At 42.3% G+C, this 16,240-nt stretch overlaps 2 protein-coding genes across 2 annotated transcripts in view; both read left to right on the top strand.

Moving 5' to 3' along the window:
- The window catches only part of mcu (mitochondrial calcium uniporter), a 64,527-nt gene extending 60,849 nt beyond the window's left edge, over positions 1–3,678 (top strand). Inside the window, exon 9 of the mRNA XM_073481884.1 lies at positions 35–3,678. Within this exon, the coding sequence (XP_073337985.1) occupies positions 35–115 (81 nt within the window). The 3' untranslated portion in view covers positions 116–3,678. The remainder of the gene's footprint in view (positions 1–34) is intronic.
- A 2,419-nt stretch (positions 3,679–6,097) lies between these two features.
- On the top strand, positions 6,098–16,031 carry oit3 (oncoprotein induced transcript 3). The gene is made up of 9 exons (XM_073481749.1): positions 6,098–6,226; positions 9,209–9,583; positions 9,689–9,799; positions 11,708–11,830; positions 11,949–12,071; positions 12,858–13,018; positions 13,166–13,578; positions 15,274–15,373; positions 15,534–16,031. Exons 1-9 carry the CDS (start codon positions 6,169–6,171, stop codon positions 15,690–15,692), a joined length of 1,623 nt encoding a protein of 540 aa, XP_073337850.1. The 5' UTR covers positions 6,098–6,168; the 3' UTR covers positions 15,693–16,031.
- The last annotated feature ends 209 nt before the right edge of the window (positions 16,032–16,240 follow it).

The raw sequence follows: 16,240 nt of genomic DNA, 5'->3' as shown, positions 1-16,240 counted from the left end.
TTTTTTACTCTCTCTCCTAATCCTCGTTCTCCAGGTGGAGTTGGATCTGAAGCGTCTCCGGGACCCGCTCCAGCTCCAGCTCCCAGTTCAGCAGCTCACCGACAGTAAAAATTGATGGGAAGAGCGACTCCCTCCTCTCTCAGCTCCTGCAACCCCCTCTTCCTCTCTTCCCTCCAGCCGTCCAACACCCTTCTCCCTCTCACCCTCCTACCCCAAACTATTCCCTCCCCCATCCCTCCCACACCCAATAATCCCATCCCTTTCTTGACAGTGGGAGTTAGTTTTTTCTTTTTTTTTTCTTTTTCTTTTTCTTCTTTTCTTTTTACTTTCTTGACTGAAAACTCCAGTTGGAATTGCAAGTGAAAACCGCTAAAAAAGATGAAGAAGGATGGTGAGAATACCGGGAACTGAAAAACTCTCACAGCCGAAGGATGGCGAGGATGATGAAAAGGACAATGATGATGATGACGATGATGGGATGACACTGGGCGCTATGGATACGCCTCAAGTCTCCTGGAGGGACAGCCTGCAAGGAACTCCTGGGGGCAAACAGGAATTATCACACCTCGAGACACTCCAGAACAGAGGACACGCAGAGGGGCAGTCACTGTTGAGTGTGTGTGTTTGTGGGACTTTCAGGGCACACTGGGACACCGACCCTGGCCACTCCAGCAGTGTAGTCCTGCTTCCTCTAGCAGTCAAACTGTCAACTCACACAACTCCTCTTGGTTGGGGGCAGGCTCCAGGGAGAGTCTCTATCCCACACGTTAAAGTTTACAAGGAAGTCTGGACTGCAGCCGCATCATCAGGAGGGACCTTCAGGGGGTCTTCCCGCGGCTGAACTCTGCTGCCTCTCTCTCCCTGGGCCACGCCTTCTCCAGGTGATGGACAGCTGTCCCTCCCCGCGTGACCTTTGTCAGGATCCTGTCTGGACTCGCAGGATGCAGGCACGACAACGACGACGCCTCGCTTCCTCTTCCTGTTGATGTCCTGTAGCGGCCCGGTCTGTCTGCGCAAGTCTGAGAGTACTACCGACAACAACATCACTGTGTGTTCTTTTATTCCAAAAAAAATATTTTGGCACTTTTTATTTTGAAAGCCATAGTATATTTGTTATGAAAAAGAATATAAATATATATATGTATACAATCAAATAAACAGATGACCAGAGGCTAGTTTTTTTTCAGTGGGGGGAGGAACTCTCTTACAAACGTCATTTCGTTAGCATTTACACCCGCTGAAGATCTCTCGAATATGAAGGAACCCAACGCACACTTCACACGCAAAGAGCAGCGGCTCCTGTGCATGGCCACCAAAGGGGAGGGGGGTTGATGGGGAAGCCGAATCAGGACGAAAATGGCTTTAATTTGATTGGAATTGATTGTTTTTGAGCAACAGAGAATATCGGCGGGGATAATGCCATGCTTGACCTCTATAATCACCTCATGAATACAGATTGCTGCGGAAATGCTTAAGATAATGAAGGGGCTCAAATGTTTAGTGATCAAACCCACAGGCATGTAATGGCTCAATCAATCTGATGAATCTAAAAAGTACTGTTGGAGATAATGACCGTTTCCGGAGTTCCAGTGACCCGGCCTTTAGCTTCGCTGCATGCGACGTGCATTTCAACATCTGAAATTTTTATAATTCTCCCTAGAATAACAAAAGGCTGCACCTCCAAACAAAAGAAACGTCATGATTCACAGGGGCTTTTCTCAGAGTTTTCTCCTCCCACTGTTGCTGTAATGCCCCCCCTGCTCCCGCGATGGCAAGGCAGGGTAGACTGCATGCTGTGGTATGCCCTCAGTAGAAAAAATTGTGAATGTGTAGGAGCATTATTGCAATTTTTGTACTTAATTGGACACTTTTCTTTGCCACATCTAGCTGAAGTCTCATCTCCCTCCTCCCTCCTCCCTCCTCCGAAGGTTGTAGAAGCCATATGTTTTTTTAAGTTGTCCATTTTGTTTGGGATGGTCACTGAATTAAACCTTTGTCCACTTTAAGTTTCTCTGTTCAGGGTGAGGATTGGTGGCCCTTCTCTCCGGCCCAATTCATGCCTCCAAAAAAAATAGTTTGTTTTCACTCTGAACTGCTGTCGATCACCTGAAACGACATGACGTCCCTGCACATTGGTCATCTCCTGCTTGTGTGGACAGTTGTCTGAATCCTGCTGAAGAGATCCTTGTGTTCTACTGCAGATTTTCTATTAAAATGCATGATTTTAGGTCAAATCAAAAGTTAGCCATGCAGATCTCGAGGCAGGATTTGGTCTAATCTGCTGCAGTGTGTGTGTGTGTGTCTGTGCGTGTCTGTGCGTGTGTGTGCGTGCGCGCGTGTGTGTGTGTTTTGTCTCCAAGGGAAATGGTGCCTTTTGGATGATTGATGATGGTGTTAGTTAATGTAGCAATTTGATGAACAGCAGTGATTAGATCATTGAGACAGTTAGTCTCTTATTGAGATGCCACCTTCATATCAAGGAGGGTTAAATCTGAATGTTTGCAAGTGGAAATCAACGCTGCTGTGTGTCCGTGAACGTGCGTTTGTTGACGAGTGCGAGTGCGCCAGGGGCAAAGTTCAGATCACCATATTCATGACTCCTTTGCCACTAATCACTGCCTTGTCAATAAAGGTAAAAAAAAAAAAAGAATAAAATCCGCCCACACTCCACTTCATAGCAGACATTCGCTTTAAACACATCATGACACACACACACACACACACACCGCACACACAAAGTGATGCCGGTGTTTCCTTGGAGATGTACCGTGGGAGGTGAGAGAGTCGAGGCCTCTGTCTGCAGTCCAGTCCTCCCCTCTGCTGTTTCCACACTCCTCTCCATCATCACCTCCTCCTTTTTATCATGCCATCCACCGTTCAATGCCTTTCGTTCCTTTCCTTCGTTTAATTTTCTAAAAACAAAAATATATCAAATATAGGGAAACTTTATTATAAAGAGGGTGTTGCATGAATGTATGTTTACATGAGAAATTATGTGAAAATAAAAAAAAGATGATTTATCAGAAAAAAAAACTGCAAAGATAATTTAAAGAACGTTGTTTGTAGAGATTCCTAGCTATAAAGGGGCAGTGGACAGGGCTGCGTCTTTAGAATCTGCCCTGCCAAATCTGACTTAAATCTCAGCCAACCCATCCCATCTACACCTTATTTACTCCATCAACCCCTCCCTCAGCTATACTCCCCACAGTGAATGGAAAAACACCCTCCATCCTCGGTGCACCTATAAAGGAGGAGACCTCTTGACCTCAGCTTCTAACATCCTGGATTCGAGTCCAAAGGTAAAGTGTCAGGCGCACTCTGTTAGCATATCGGGGAACACCCCATTCTCATCCACCCTCAGCCTTTTTTCCTCCAAATTCACATTATTCTTCTATGTTTTGAATGTGTGTTCTGTTTTGAATACCTTGTTTGTGTGCATTTACAATAAACTATGTTTAAAATGCCTAAAGAGTGATGCAGAATATAGGATTGAAATGATCTTGTACTCCATTCTGACCTCTTATTTTGTTCAGTTTTTCTTGTCTTTTTTTCTTCTGTTGACATATGATGCTGTAATGTTGGCAAAAAAGAAAATGTAAAATCCTGTATCATTTATGAAATATGTATAAAAGAGATATGTAATTCAATTATCAATAAAATCCTTATCCAGTTTTTGGAGCCAGTGGTCCAGTTGAGGTTTTTTTTGTTCCCTGTGAAAGATGATTAATGGACATATTACTGAAATTTACAAGAAGCAGCCTTTCAAGGTCTTGACCGCCTCCTCCGGCTCTCCTTGGCCCCCAGCTCTTCCTGTACAGGACATCCTATGAGATAGACCTGTGTGGATAAACTGTTTGTTGTATACAGTAGGTACATAAAACAACACATGGCTCCAATGGTCTTGAAACTGTATTTAAGTGTCAAAGTTTACAAAAAGGCAATGGAGAAAGGGCTTCCATCTTTTCCTTAGTAATTGAAATAATTTAGTAGGCTAAATTAACGCACGCACACAAGTATGCTGACTGTGCTAAGCTAGCAGTTCTCTGAGGCTAAGCATTGTCTGAGCTAATTGCTAAACATCAGCTATTGTGCTCAAAGTGAGCACGCTAACGTGCTGATGTTTTAGCTGGTGACATGTTTACCATATCCACCATCTTAGTTTAGCGTGTTGGCATGTTAACATTTGCTAATTAGCACGAAACAAAGTAAAGCTGTTGTGCAGGTGTTTGGTCATAAACCAGAGTATTGGACACATTGAAATTTTGATCTTGATTAAAAGTTAAAGGGTCACTCTACCAGTTTGTGTTTACAGGTCTTGGAGAGTGCTACAGCATGTGTGGAAAGAGTAGAACGAAGCCTTTTGTGGCTCCAGAGGAAGCTGCATGTAATCAGATCAATTATCTCCAGTGATGTCACTCAGTGGCTCAGTTGCATTGTGGGTAAAGTAGGCCTCGGTTTGGAAAAGGAAGAAGAATGTCTTGAATGAAAAAAGGTGATATCTCTGGTTCTGCTGTATCGATTCTGATTTGTTTGTTAAAGTGTCCATAAACAGTCCAACAGTGTTAAAGGAGTCCAGTGCTGGACCTGCATTACCCACAATGCAATTTAGCCACCAGGTGACAATACTGGAGGCAATTATCGGATTCAGTGCAGCTTTCTCTTGAGCCACAAAAGGCTTTATACTACTTTTTTTCACTTTTGCAGCAGTATTCCCCAAGACCTGTAAACACACTTTAATGTGTGAAATTACCCTTTAAACCAACCAGAATCTTTTAACCTGGTGTTGCAGCGCATTTCACAGCAATAAAAGCGAACGCAATTACAAAACTACATGGCCACTGTCATTAAAAATCAAACTTCTCCCAAAAGATAAGAGACTATATACACTATACGACTTTCCTATTGGTTGAATCTGCTTGTGCCAGAGAGAAATTCCTCCAGGAGGCTTAACAGGTTCTTATTTCCAAGAGCAATCACAAAAGTAGAGCGGCATGTTCCACCTCATTTCTCCTAACAGCCTCCTGGATTAATGTCTCCACTCATTTAATTACATATAAGAAACAAAAACTGCAAGCGTCAGGTTAGTTAGAGTGGTTTTGAAATGGAAAGAGCCGAGCTTTAGACATTTTCTGGCTTGTACTAGTAGTCAGGTAATGAGCTAGATGAGAACATACTCACTCTCCTGGCACGGCCCCTCAGCAAGGGGCTGCCGTAAATCCTGAGTGAGCAAACCTCGCCGTCGCCTCCAAGTTAAAGCTGCTTCAGCATGACAGATTAATCAGATGGGTTTAATACTGCTGCAGATTAGATCATTGCTCGTTTTTACACGCCCGTTAAATCAGGAAGGAGGAAGAAGAAAATATCTAATACATGTAACATTATCGAAAGCCAAAATCACACTTTTTCACAGAGTGATGGCAACAAAAAAGAAGATGTTTGGGGAAGTTTAAAGGATGCATATTATGCTAATTTTCAGGTGTATAATTTTACTTTGGGTTACTACTAGAACAGCTTTATTTGCTTAAATTCTCAAAAAACAGTCTTCTCACACCGTCCAGTGCTGCAGCTCTGTATTCCTCCTCAGTCTGTAACGCTCTGTTTTAGCTCCTGTCTCTTTAAGGGCCCCCCTCCTGAACACCCAGTCTGCTCTGATTGGGCAGCTCACACATGCCCGAGCCAGCACTGCTCACCATGTCTCCAGTCGGCTCTGTCGTGTTTTCAGCTCCCAGTTAGAGTCACTTCTACTGTGAATACAGCAGGAAGTTATGCGAATGTGTGACATGGTGACAGTGTGATGTCAAGAAGTCACAGAATTAAAGGCGGGACTACTTTTAAACCTTCAAGACCTTTTATGTGCACAAAACTTATATAAAACACTGAAGGAAATGAAAACAAAACAAAAAAGCACAACAGGTCTCCTTTAAGGTTGTGTGTGAGAGGATGGAGAGTGTGAAGACTGTCCAGTCTGAAACAATAGGAGGATGGTCCTGTCACTGGACTTGGGGAGCTGAGGGTCAAGGGGTCAAGGTGAGGACATGACAATATGACAGATAAGACGCGACTATTAAAGACAGGCTTACCCTACGGGTGAACCAGAAGAGCTACACACTCATTTAAACTCTGGCCTGAGCTTGGACTATCAGTTATCCAACACGGAGAAAACACATCATGATGTTTTTGGTGATTGTCAGTCTGCTGCAGGAGGTTCTTGCGGTTGCAGGTGTGGGTGAGTGTAACATTTTTTATGTTTTCCCCCAAAATGAGGAAGTATCTTTTATATTAAGACCAGCAAAGAGTTTGTGTCTGATGTGTCTCCATTTTACAATAAATTAAAGAGTATTCAGTGTTTTTCTCATTGTCAACAAGACCAAAACCAACTACATCTGAATCCATTATCTCTGACTTCCCTGATCTATTTGTTGTACTTAGTCCCAAGTCTGTTTCTACTGAAGATGTAAATCTTAAAAACGAGTCACAAATATCCTTTCTTTATCTATTTATATTTGTTAAAGGCAGAGTATTTTCCCCAAACAGCTGGGCACTGTAACTTTCAGCACATGTTCCTCAAACCAGGGTAAATAGTACATTTCTTTGGGACTATTTTCAGCGGTGGATTAACACACATTTGTGGCTATATTGTGTTTTTTCAGCAGCAGGTTGGTGTATGTGTGATTGCTTCACAATAATGTAATTAATTAAATTAATAATTGTGTTTCTATTCGAAAAAAGGAACTTGTCATCCAGTGAAACAGTGCGGCTCATGGATGTGTTTTTAATAGTTTCTCCCCCAAACGATCTCTACACCTTGAGCAAATATGGACTATCGCCAGCTTTCTCTTTTAACATAAACTACATATTATGAAAGAACAATGAGGTTGGACACCGTTTACTGTGGCTTTCATCTTCATCTGTCCAGATGAAGTGGCTGGAGTCTGACTGGTCAGGCGCGGCTCCACATTCCCTTAATAGCCATATTAAGTTATTCAAGCCCCATCTGTAAGATTTAACGCCCCCATTACCATACACCCGCATGAGTCAGCGATGTCCTTTGCCCCTTCTGTGCTGGAACACAGCTGGTCAGTCGTACGTCTCCAAAACCGGTCGTTTATGCTGTCAGTGGATCCAGGCTGCGGACTGATCCTTCTGCTGTTATTGGAGCAGCAGGTAGTGAGAACATAGAGTAGTGGCTGGAGGGGGGAAATTATGTGTGTGGTGACATCATTTATGATTAAGATATCCACACAAAGTCCACACAAATATTATTTCATAGCTTCCAGGAGGCCAAAGTGCAGCCAGTTTAATTTTTCTTTGGAGTACATGTTCATGTGTTTACTTGTGAAAGCAGATATGACCTTGTGTGTCACACAGAAAGCACTTTTCGTTCATGATCCGGGAAAACATAAAAGTGGATATTTTATGTAGAGCAATCCAACTAAATGGAAAGCCTAGAGTTTGGTTATATCGGTGGTTACTGCCCCAGTAAAGTGTTATTGTGGTCGTTGTCATGCTGTCATGTGTCCTGGCTCTGGCCTGTCACTGAAGAAGCTTTACTGTCGGGTTGATCAGCCTCCTGCCGTGTCTTCATCCCTGCTGATTGTCAGTGATTAACACCGGTGCCAGCTTTGACCAATCCCATCATCCCTCACGTCTCCTTCTTTTCCTTTTGTTTTACATTTACCTCTTAATTACACCGTTGAGAGGGCATGAAGAGAGGGAGAGACTATTGATTGTTTTGCTGCACTTTGTTTACTCCGCTCATTCAGTTGTTCTCTTGATTCTGCAGAGCTGGCTGTAGTGAAAAGAGTCACCGTTGACAGAACTTGTTGGATAAAGGGGTTCCTGGTGGATGGCTTGTCGGATTGTAGTTAAATTAGAATTGACTCTGTGTTGCAGTTTATCTTGTCAAAAGGTTTGCTTCATGGTAACAAGTTTGCTCAAGTGGCCAGTGTAGATGTTACAGTACCTGGAGGGGGTGAGAGATATAGTGCTTGTCTATGAACTGAGCAGAAACTGGAACCTTTCCCAAAGTAACTAATGGTGTTAAAAAAAGTGCAAAACTCCAAGCAGGCAGGTGGAAGTAACAAAAACAAGCTTTATTGACAGAGCTGGATTAAAAAAAAAAAAAAAAAGGGAGACAATGACAGAGCAGCCAACTAAAAGCAAGACTCAAAGAGCAAAAACAAAAGGAACATAAGCAGGATTGGGGAACAAATGTAAAAAACACAGAGAAAGTGACAAAGGGTGATGGAAAAACAGAGTGTTAAATACACGAGAGAGGGGAGACGGGTTAAACTAATTAGGGGAGTCAAAAAAGGTGGGAAAAGACACAAAAACAGGAAGTGTAAAACAGAGCATGAGACATGATGTAGCACAAAATACAACATGAAACACCTAAACTGAAAGCCAAAGCCTTGTCATTACCTTGAATTAACAGCAACGCTGAGAGGACACTTCACCATCATGCAGATATGTGGTTTTTGAAACAACTGCTGTTATTGAAATGACCTCCTACTAAGAAAATAGCCCCAATGTATTGAGCTCAGGAGACATGCAACAACGATCCCCGATCAGTCTCAAATTGGGGTCGTTGTGGTGATTTTAATTTACTCTTTCAATCTTATTTTTATTCTCTGAGCGCACCAGAAACCTTTGTCATACCGATGTGGAGGAAGAGATTTCAAAACCCGGAATGATGAAAGATAAAGTGAGAAGATGAAGTTTCTTTTCATAATTGGGTGAACTGACCTTTTCATAATGAAGGAGTATTATGGGGAGATCTGATCAGTAAAAATAGCAATACCACAGTATGATACTCCTATAGAAAAAGTGCGAGCAGCAGCATAATCTTACAGTATTAAGTAAAATAGCCAGTCCACATCCCAAGTCCACAGCTACTTCATATTGCATCCCTGTTTTGCCACTTTGAAGCTCCAGAATTTTTTGTGGACTATAAAACACTAGATTTTTTATTGGCATTGTGTCGATAATGGCTGAATTTTCATTTCTGGGTGAACTTATCCTTTAACTTTTATCAAGGCATCATGTTTGGTAACTCTATCATATGTTCTGAATGTGGCCTACAGTTGTAAACTGAAAAGTAACGGCTGGTTTTGAGATAAACATAGCAATGTGGAGCCTTTTTAGACTCTATACATTGTTTAGCTTCGACTCCTTCTCTGGCTCATCTTCTTGTTCATCTTTGCCTCAGCCCTGGACCCCTGCTCTGCCTACATCAGCCTGAATGAACCCTGGAGGAACACAGACTTCCACGTCAAGCAGACATCTGGCGTGCCCCTGTGTGACAGCCACGTGTCTGGAGAATGGTACCGCTTCACTGGCATGGCTGGAGATGCCATGCCCACCTTCTGCATCTCTGAGAATCACTGTGGCACCCACGCTCCCATCTGGCTCAACGGCAGCCACCCTCAGCCCCACGAAGGCATCGTCACCCTGCCTGTCTGTGCCAGCTTCAATGACAACTGCTGTCAGTGGAACGCCAGTGTGGATGTGAAGGCCTGTGGCGGAGGATACTTTGTCTACCGCCTGCCAAGACCTTCAGTCTGCTTCCACGTTTACTGTGGCCGTGAGTGAGCTTGTCTATGAAGTCCATCTGTTTGTCCTATCACTTCTTTCTCTGTCTCTTCTCTATTGTTGTGTTCATATGTTTGTGTGTGTGTGTGTGTTGCAGATTTCTATGATATATGTGATGAGGTGGACTGCACAGGTCCCAGCTGTCCTGAGTCTGACTGTCGCTGTGCACCGGGAACTGTCCTGGGACCAGACGGACAAACATGCCTGGGTGAGACAGGCAGAGAGGGAGGAAGAGAGGGGACAGATAGGTTGAGCAACAGACAGTGAATAACAAGAGAATATGAGAGTCAGACAGCCTGGATTTGCAGTATGTTCACTCATTGTTTTGACATTCTTAATTCTGAATAAGCTGTCTTTAGGCTACTCAAATATGCATGTTTGGTTGACTTAATGGGATCTTCAGAATATGATAATGGGATCAAGTGATTCATCTTGAGATTTCCATTTCAAAATTAATTTTGTATTATGTAAGTTTTTGTCTGCATTCAGTCATAATGAGGAGGGTAAGCCTAAGTGTTTAACCCAAACAATAGTTTGATAAAAAAGGATTTTGACTGAAGACCCACTTAGATTTGATTAAATGTAACTTTATTGTTGTAGAACAAGTACCAGACCAACGATGAAATGCAGTTTATCATCTGGCTATCAGCAATCCTTTTCTGGAGCTTTCAACTGCATCTCAAACTCCATTTGCTCCATCCATAGACCATATTCACACGGCGGCCATTTTGCTTTGACATCTCGCTCTGAGTGGGAAGCTCAAATGAGGTTCAAAAGTCCTATAAATGTAGGAAAACTGACAAAAGTGCTGAATGGGTTATTGAATATGTTGTTTTACTTTGAAATATGGCCTGAGGTCCCTCCACATTTTCACTTCCCATCATCTATTCAGCTGCTGCTCAATCAAGAAGAGGTGAAATGAAAACAGTTGGTGAGTGTGATGTCAGAAGAAAATGGCCGCTGCGTGAATATGGTCCATTGTCTTGACATTTAAACCTGGCAACATTTATGCCTCCCATTACATTTACTTTACTATTTTAACAGTTTATTCATTACTTTTGTGTAATTTAAACTGCTGAGACTTTCAGCAATCTCTTTAGACCGTTTAGCCTACTTTAAGCTAACTCTTTTTCTTTAGCAGTTTACACGTATCCATCACTTTTGGCTAACTACTACTTTATGCTAACTGTCAAAAGTTTACCTGTTACTTTTAGCTCGCCATTTGAACCATTTATGTGTTACATTAGCTATTTCTATTTTTAATCACTCATGTTTAGCTATTTCAATCATTTATTCATTACTTTCAGCTAACTGTTTCAAATATTTGTCAAATTGTTGCCAGCTGTTCAACTTCTCTGCTGGCTTGCTAACCATTTTTTACACACACTTAATCATATATGTATATATATATATATATATATATTAATCAAATATGATACTTCACAATCCCCACAAAACACACAGCTCTAGTGTACTGTAGATCTACCGCAGTTCTATGACTGCTTTTCCAGCCATCCTATCTAGTTTCTGTGACCTTTTCCTGAACTGTAAACAGGATGTGTTTACATACTCTCAATGATAAGATAGATCACAAAATAGGAAGGATGAGCGCAAAGCCTGATCAAGGAAGCAGCTAGTGACAGAGAGATTGAAGGCTTTTGTATTTGCCGACTCTCCTCAAGGTGAAAGTTTGAGTGTGTGGGTGTGTGTGTGTGGTACACTGAGGGTACACCTAATGATGGGTGACAAGGCACGCTGTGGGAACCTCGGGAACTTAGCCTGAGAAGTGCCATTATCTCATTATTCACCCATCAACCAAGTCTGGCGTTCCCTGTCTTATAAACGACTTCTTCATCCTTGCTCACTCTCTCTCCTCACACTCTCACTTTTGTCCCTCTTTTTATTATAGCTCTCATTATTTCTTTATCAGTCCTCTCAGTATTAAAAATGCAGTTTTAAAGTCCTTTAAAGTGGATTTATCATCATCCTCTCTGGAGCTCTGAGAGAACTGCCTTGGGGTGATAAACTCCACCCATCTCATGGTACGGAGTCGATTAAAACAAAACTGATCTGATAATAATATCTGACCCAGGTGTGGTGTGTGTCCTATCTTCAGATGTTAATGAATGTGAGAAGAACAATGGCGGCTGTGCAGAGGTGTGTGTGAACACCAAAGGCTCCAGTCGCTGTGAGTGCGGGCGGGGCCGTGTGCTGGACAAGGATGGACACAACTGCACAAGTACACCCGTGTTCTGATATTTATATGACAATCCAGTCAATGTTGTGAAGATTTAATTAAACCACGGTACCACAGGGTGGGCTTCATCTTGTCCTTTTCACCGTGTGGTCCCATGCAGAGATGGCAGGCTGCCATGTTCACAATGGAGGCTGCAGCCACGACTGCTTGTCGCTGCTGGACTCCTATCAATGCAACTGTCCCAGAGGGCTGGAGCTGGGAGAGGATAACCACACATGTGAGGGTGTGTACCAGTGTGTGTTAGTGCGTGAAAAGGATTTTGAAAGATTTTGAAATGAATTAATCAGACAGCAAGGCAAGCTGACATAGAAATGCATGCTTGCATTAATAAAAAAATACGCTGATTATTTTCATTATCATGTAATTTATGCTGATTACTTTCTCAATGATGAATTAATGAATTAGTCTAACATTTTCAGAAAATATTTAAAAAATGACCAATTTACCCATAATCCAAGGTGGTGTCTTATATTATCACATAAAACAAAAATAACAAGGGGAAGCTGGAATGAGTAAATATTATTAAATTTGCTTTAATAATTGCTTTAGGAGTTATCATTATCAAAAATGTGCCAATTAGTTTCCTCATCATCACATAACCAGTGTAATAACATCCTGCTCTTTTCAAATTACAATCATGTGAAACAGAAAAGAACAGCAAACCATCACATGGAGGGAGGTGGAGCCAGTGAAAGTTGGCATGTTTGCTTGAAGTGAGAACAGTTAAAGAAAAATTACTAAAATCATCAATCAATCGTTTTAGTACTGATACTACCCCTGGGAGTTACCAAAGTCAGAAATGTACAAAATACAATCCAGATCTTCCTCTAGTGCCGCATTGTCTTGGTTTCTCTGATTTTCGCCAACAAACAGATTGTGTGGCATGTATTCATTTAATCACATGACTGTGGGATGATTCTTTGCTGCTCTTTGTTGTTGAATCCATGCACTGTTTCATGATTTGTGTCCCAAAAAATAGGTCTTACAGCTTTGTCTCTCTTTCCTGCAGTGCCAGTCCAGTGTGATCCCAGCTTAATTATCGTGTCAGTTCCGAAGGACCTTGTAGGAGGATTGGAGCTCTCCCTGTCCAACTCGTCTTGTCGAGGTGTCTCCAATGGCACACACATCAACCTCAGCTTCAGCCTCAAGACCTGCGGTACAGTGGTGGAGGTCAGAGGTTGAGATTTTTAGACTGAATGTGCTCGAGGTTAAGTCGCTACGGTTAGGGCTTGGAGAAATGTTTCATTATCGAATCACTACATTACAGAGTGGCTTGTGTGACCGTTAAAGCACAGTGAACTGAATGTTGACCCCCAGGTGACAGATGACAAGATTGTGGGCACCAACCTGGTGACAGGCCTTCCTAGGAGCAGCCCAGGCAGCAGCGGGGACCTGATAGTCCGCACCAACAAGTTAGTGGTCCGTGTCACCTGTGAGTTCCCCAGGGAATATCAGGTGTCAGACGAATACCAGGCAAGTCTGCGCAGCTCAGACCAGGTGCTGGCAGGCCACAGTGAGGGAGACTTCTCCTTCTCCCTGGAGCTCTTCAAGAACGCAGAGTTCTCAGAGCCGTACCGCAGCCCGCCCCAGCTCCGCCTGCACGACTCCCTGTTCTTTGGGGTGGAGCCAAAGGAGAGAGTGGAGAGCCTCTCGGCACTGGTGGAGAGCTGCTTCGCCACGCCGGGGCCCAAAGCTGACCAGGCACTCAAGTATTACCTCATAAAAGATGGGTGAGTGGTGTGGAAGTGACTTTTTTAATGTCACGTCTTGTGCTGCATGATCACACACCTAATGCAACCAACCAACCAACCAACCAACCAACCACACAAACCATCTAACACATAGATGAAAACATAACCTCCTTGGTTGAGGTAGACAATATGATACATCATATAGAAGCATTACAATTTGCTGCCTAACAAGTACTTTTTTAAAACTTAAGATACTTAAAGTACTTTTTCCCCCCAATATTTTTGTACTTTTCCTGACGTAGATGCAAGACTTTTACTTGTAACAAAGTATTTTTTACAGTGCATTAGTACGTCTTTTGCGGATCTAAATACTTCTTCCAATACTGTGCCTAGTTCATGATAACTTTTACATCTGCAGTTGCCAGGCACACACAGAGAGAAATGTATGTTGTAGTACCTACAGTATGTTTGGTTATACTAAGCACCCACTGTAGTTGACCAAAAAGAAAAAGTGTTATTTACAGAAAGTCTACATGATATCAACAGAAAAACCCATCGGTACAAAGATGGTAGAGTGGTATAGCAATGACCACTCAGCACCAAAGACTTCAGAATCCAGATTCACTGAAACACAAATCATCAGTCAAGATCTTTGTCACATACCTCGAGTGGTTTGTAGCAATGCAAAATAGATTTGATTTTATGTAAGATATCTGTCTCTTTCACCCCAGTTCAGTGGTTATGGCTGGAAGTTTATTTGTGGTACTCACAGCACTGACAGTTTCATTCTGCAGCAATGTGTTTATCCAGAATCAGCGTCCCTGTTACTGAGCTCTTCACAGAACAGACTGTCATCAGTTTTCATAGGCGCTGTTTATTTATAAGAAAGACGTTTCAATAAAAACCTTTGACAGTGAGCTCTCTGGATTTCAGATGCCAACATAGTCTGTGAGGATGATTTCTGGAGACATATGTGGCTAATAAATTTTTAAAATGTCATTTATCCAAGCTGTGAGCTCCACAGATGAAATCCCATTCGCCTCCATTGTGTTGGGGAAGAGGCAGAAATCTCAGTGACAGATATTGAAAAAAACCTGGGCAAATAAAAACAGAACTGCACGGTACTGTATATGCATGGGTAGATACTACTAGAAGTAAGAAAAGGCTTTTGTTGTAGTTTGGGTGAACTGACCCTTTAAAGTGTCTTGTTCATGCACACAATTAAATTTGCAGAATGCTGTCTTGTTAATATTAATACACCTGAACCGCATTTGGTCCCACAACAAGAACAGTCCGTATAATAAATGTCAACAGGATCAGACCCAGCTGCTGTGTTTCCACAGAGCTCTTGCATCAGCTGCTTGAAAGTTAAAGGACAGGAAATCTCCACTCTTTCAAGGAAATGTCAGACTCTGCTTTATGTGGAAGGAAAACAAATATTGTGAGCACAAAAATCGAAAACACAGATGAGCCTTATTATCTGGGGAAGACTCACTTTTGGCCGACCACTTCTCCTCTGAACCCAGAGTGAGATTTCCTCCCGGGGACACCATCAGAGCAGGGCTATTACCTATTCTGACGATTTCCTATTAAACATACAACAGTGTTTCAGGGCTTCAGGGCAGCTAACCTTGATGAAGAGGCTTGTTAGAACTATAAATGGATCACTGAGCACTGTGTTAAGACATTACTTGCATGCATGACTCCGTTTTCCCTCTTTGGCTTCCTCTTCAGGTGTATCTCTGATGAAACCGTGACACAGTACTCATCGAAGGACCAGCTCTCTAAGCACTACCAGGTCCCTGTCTTCAAGTTCACCGGCAAGGACAACCGAGTGAGTAAGAGAGGCATGCTGGGAGCCAGCTGGCAAGTGTGTGTGGGCTTATGTCTATGTAACACTATACTATAAGGACTGCCTTTACAGAATTAGCTTTCTCTGTGATGATGTACCACTCCATCTCTGCTAAAAATTAGCTTGTCTCCTCCGTTCACAGCAAGTGTTCCTCCACTGCAAGGTGTTGGTATGTGGTGCAGGAGACTCCCGCTGTGCTCAGCATTGTCAAGGGCGTGTCCGCCGAGAGGTACGGACCGGCGAACCTCAGGAGCAGCACACACTGAGTGGAGGCCCCATCTTCATCCTGCCTGAGCCATGATGCTCAAATAAATCCATATGCCAGAGGTGGAAGAAGTACTCAGATCCTGTACTTCAGCAAAAGCAGCAATGCAACCGTGTAGAATTACTCTGTAACAAGTAAAAGTAGTGCATTTATATCAGAGACTGACGGATATATAATTTGGTATGTTGGCCTATCAAAGATATATCGGTTTTTGTGTATATGTTATCCAATATGCACAGATACGGAGCTTTTTTAGAGATTATAATGCAGAAAAAATTGTTTGGGGTTAATAATAATTATTACATTTCCAGTTAATTTTACTATTTCAGTGCATTGATGTCAAGTTTGGTCAATAAAGTTTATTGTTTAACTGTATTATATCCTGCCTCCATTAAATATCTGTGTTTGACAACCACATTTTAGGGATGATTGCAAAAAGTGTGTGTATTTCGGCCAATATATTGATATTGTAGTTTTTCACTTTATATCAGCATCAGCCCCAAAACTAAGTCTTGGTCAGCTCTGATTTAAGTACTAGCATCAAAATATACTTAAACTACCTAAAGTAAAAATTCTCATCATGC

Source organism: Pagrus major, chromosome 15 (assembly GCF_040436345.1).
Source record: "Pagrus major chromosome 15, Pma_NU_1.0".
Lineage (NCBI taxonomy): Eukaryota > Metazoa > Chordata > Actinopteri > Spariformes > Sparidae > Pagrus > Pagrus major.
This window is presented reverse-complemented; position numbering and strand designations above follow the sequence as displayed.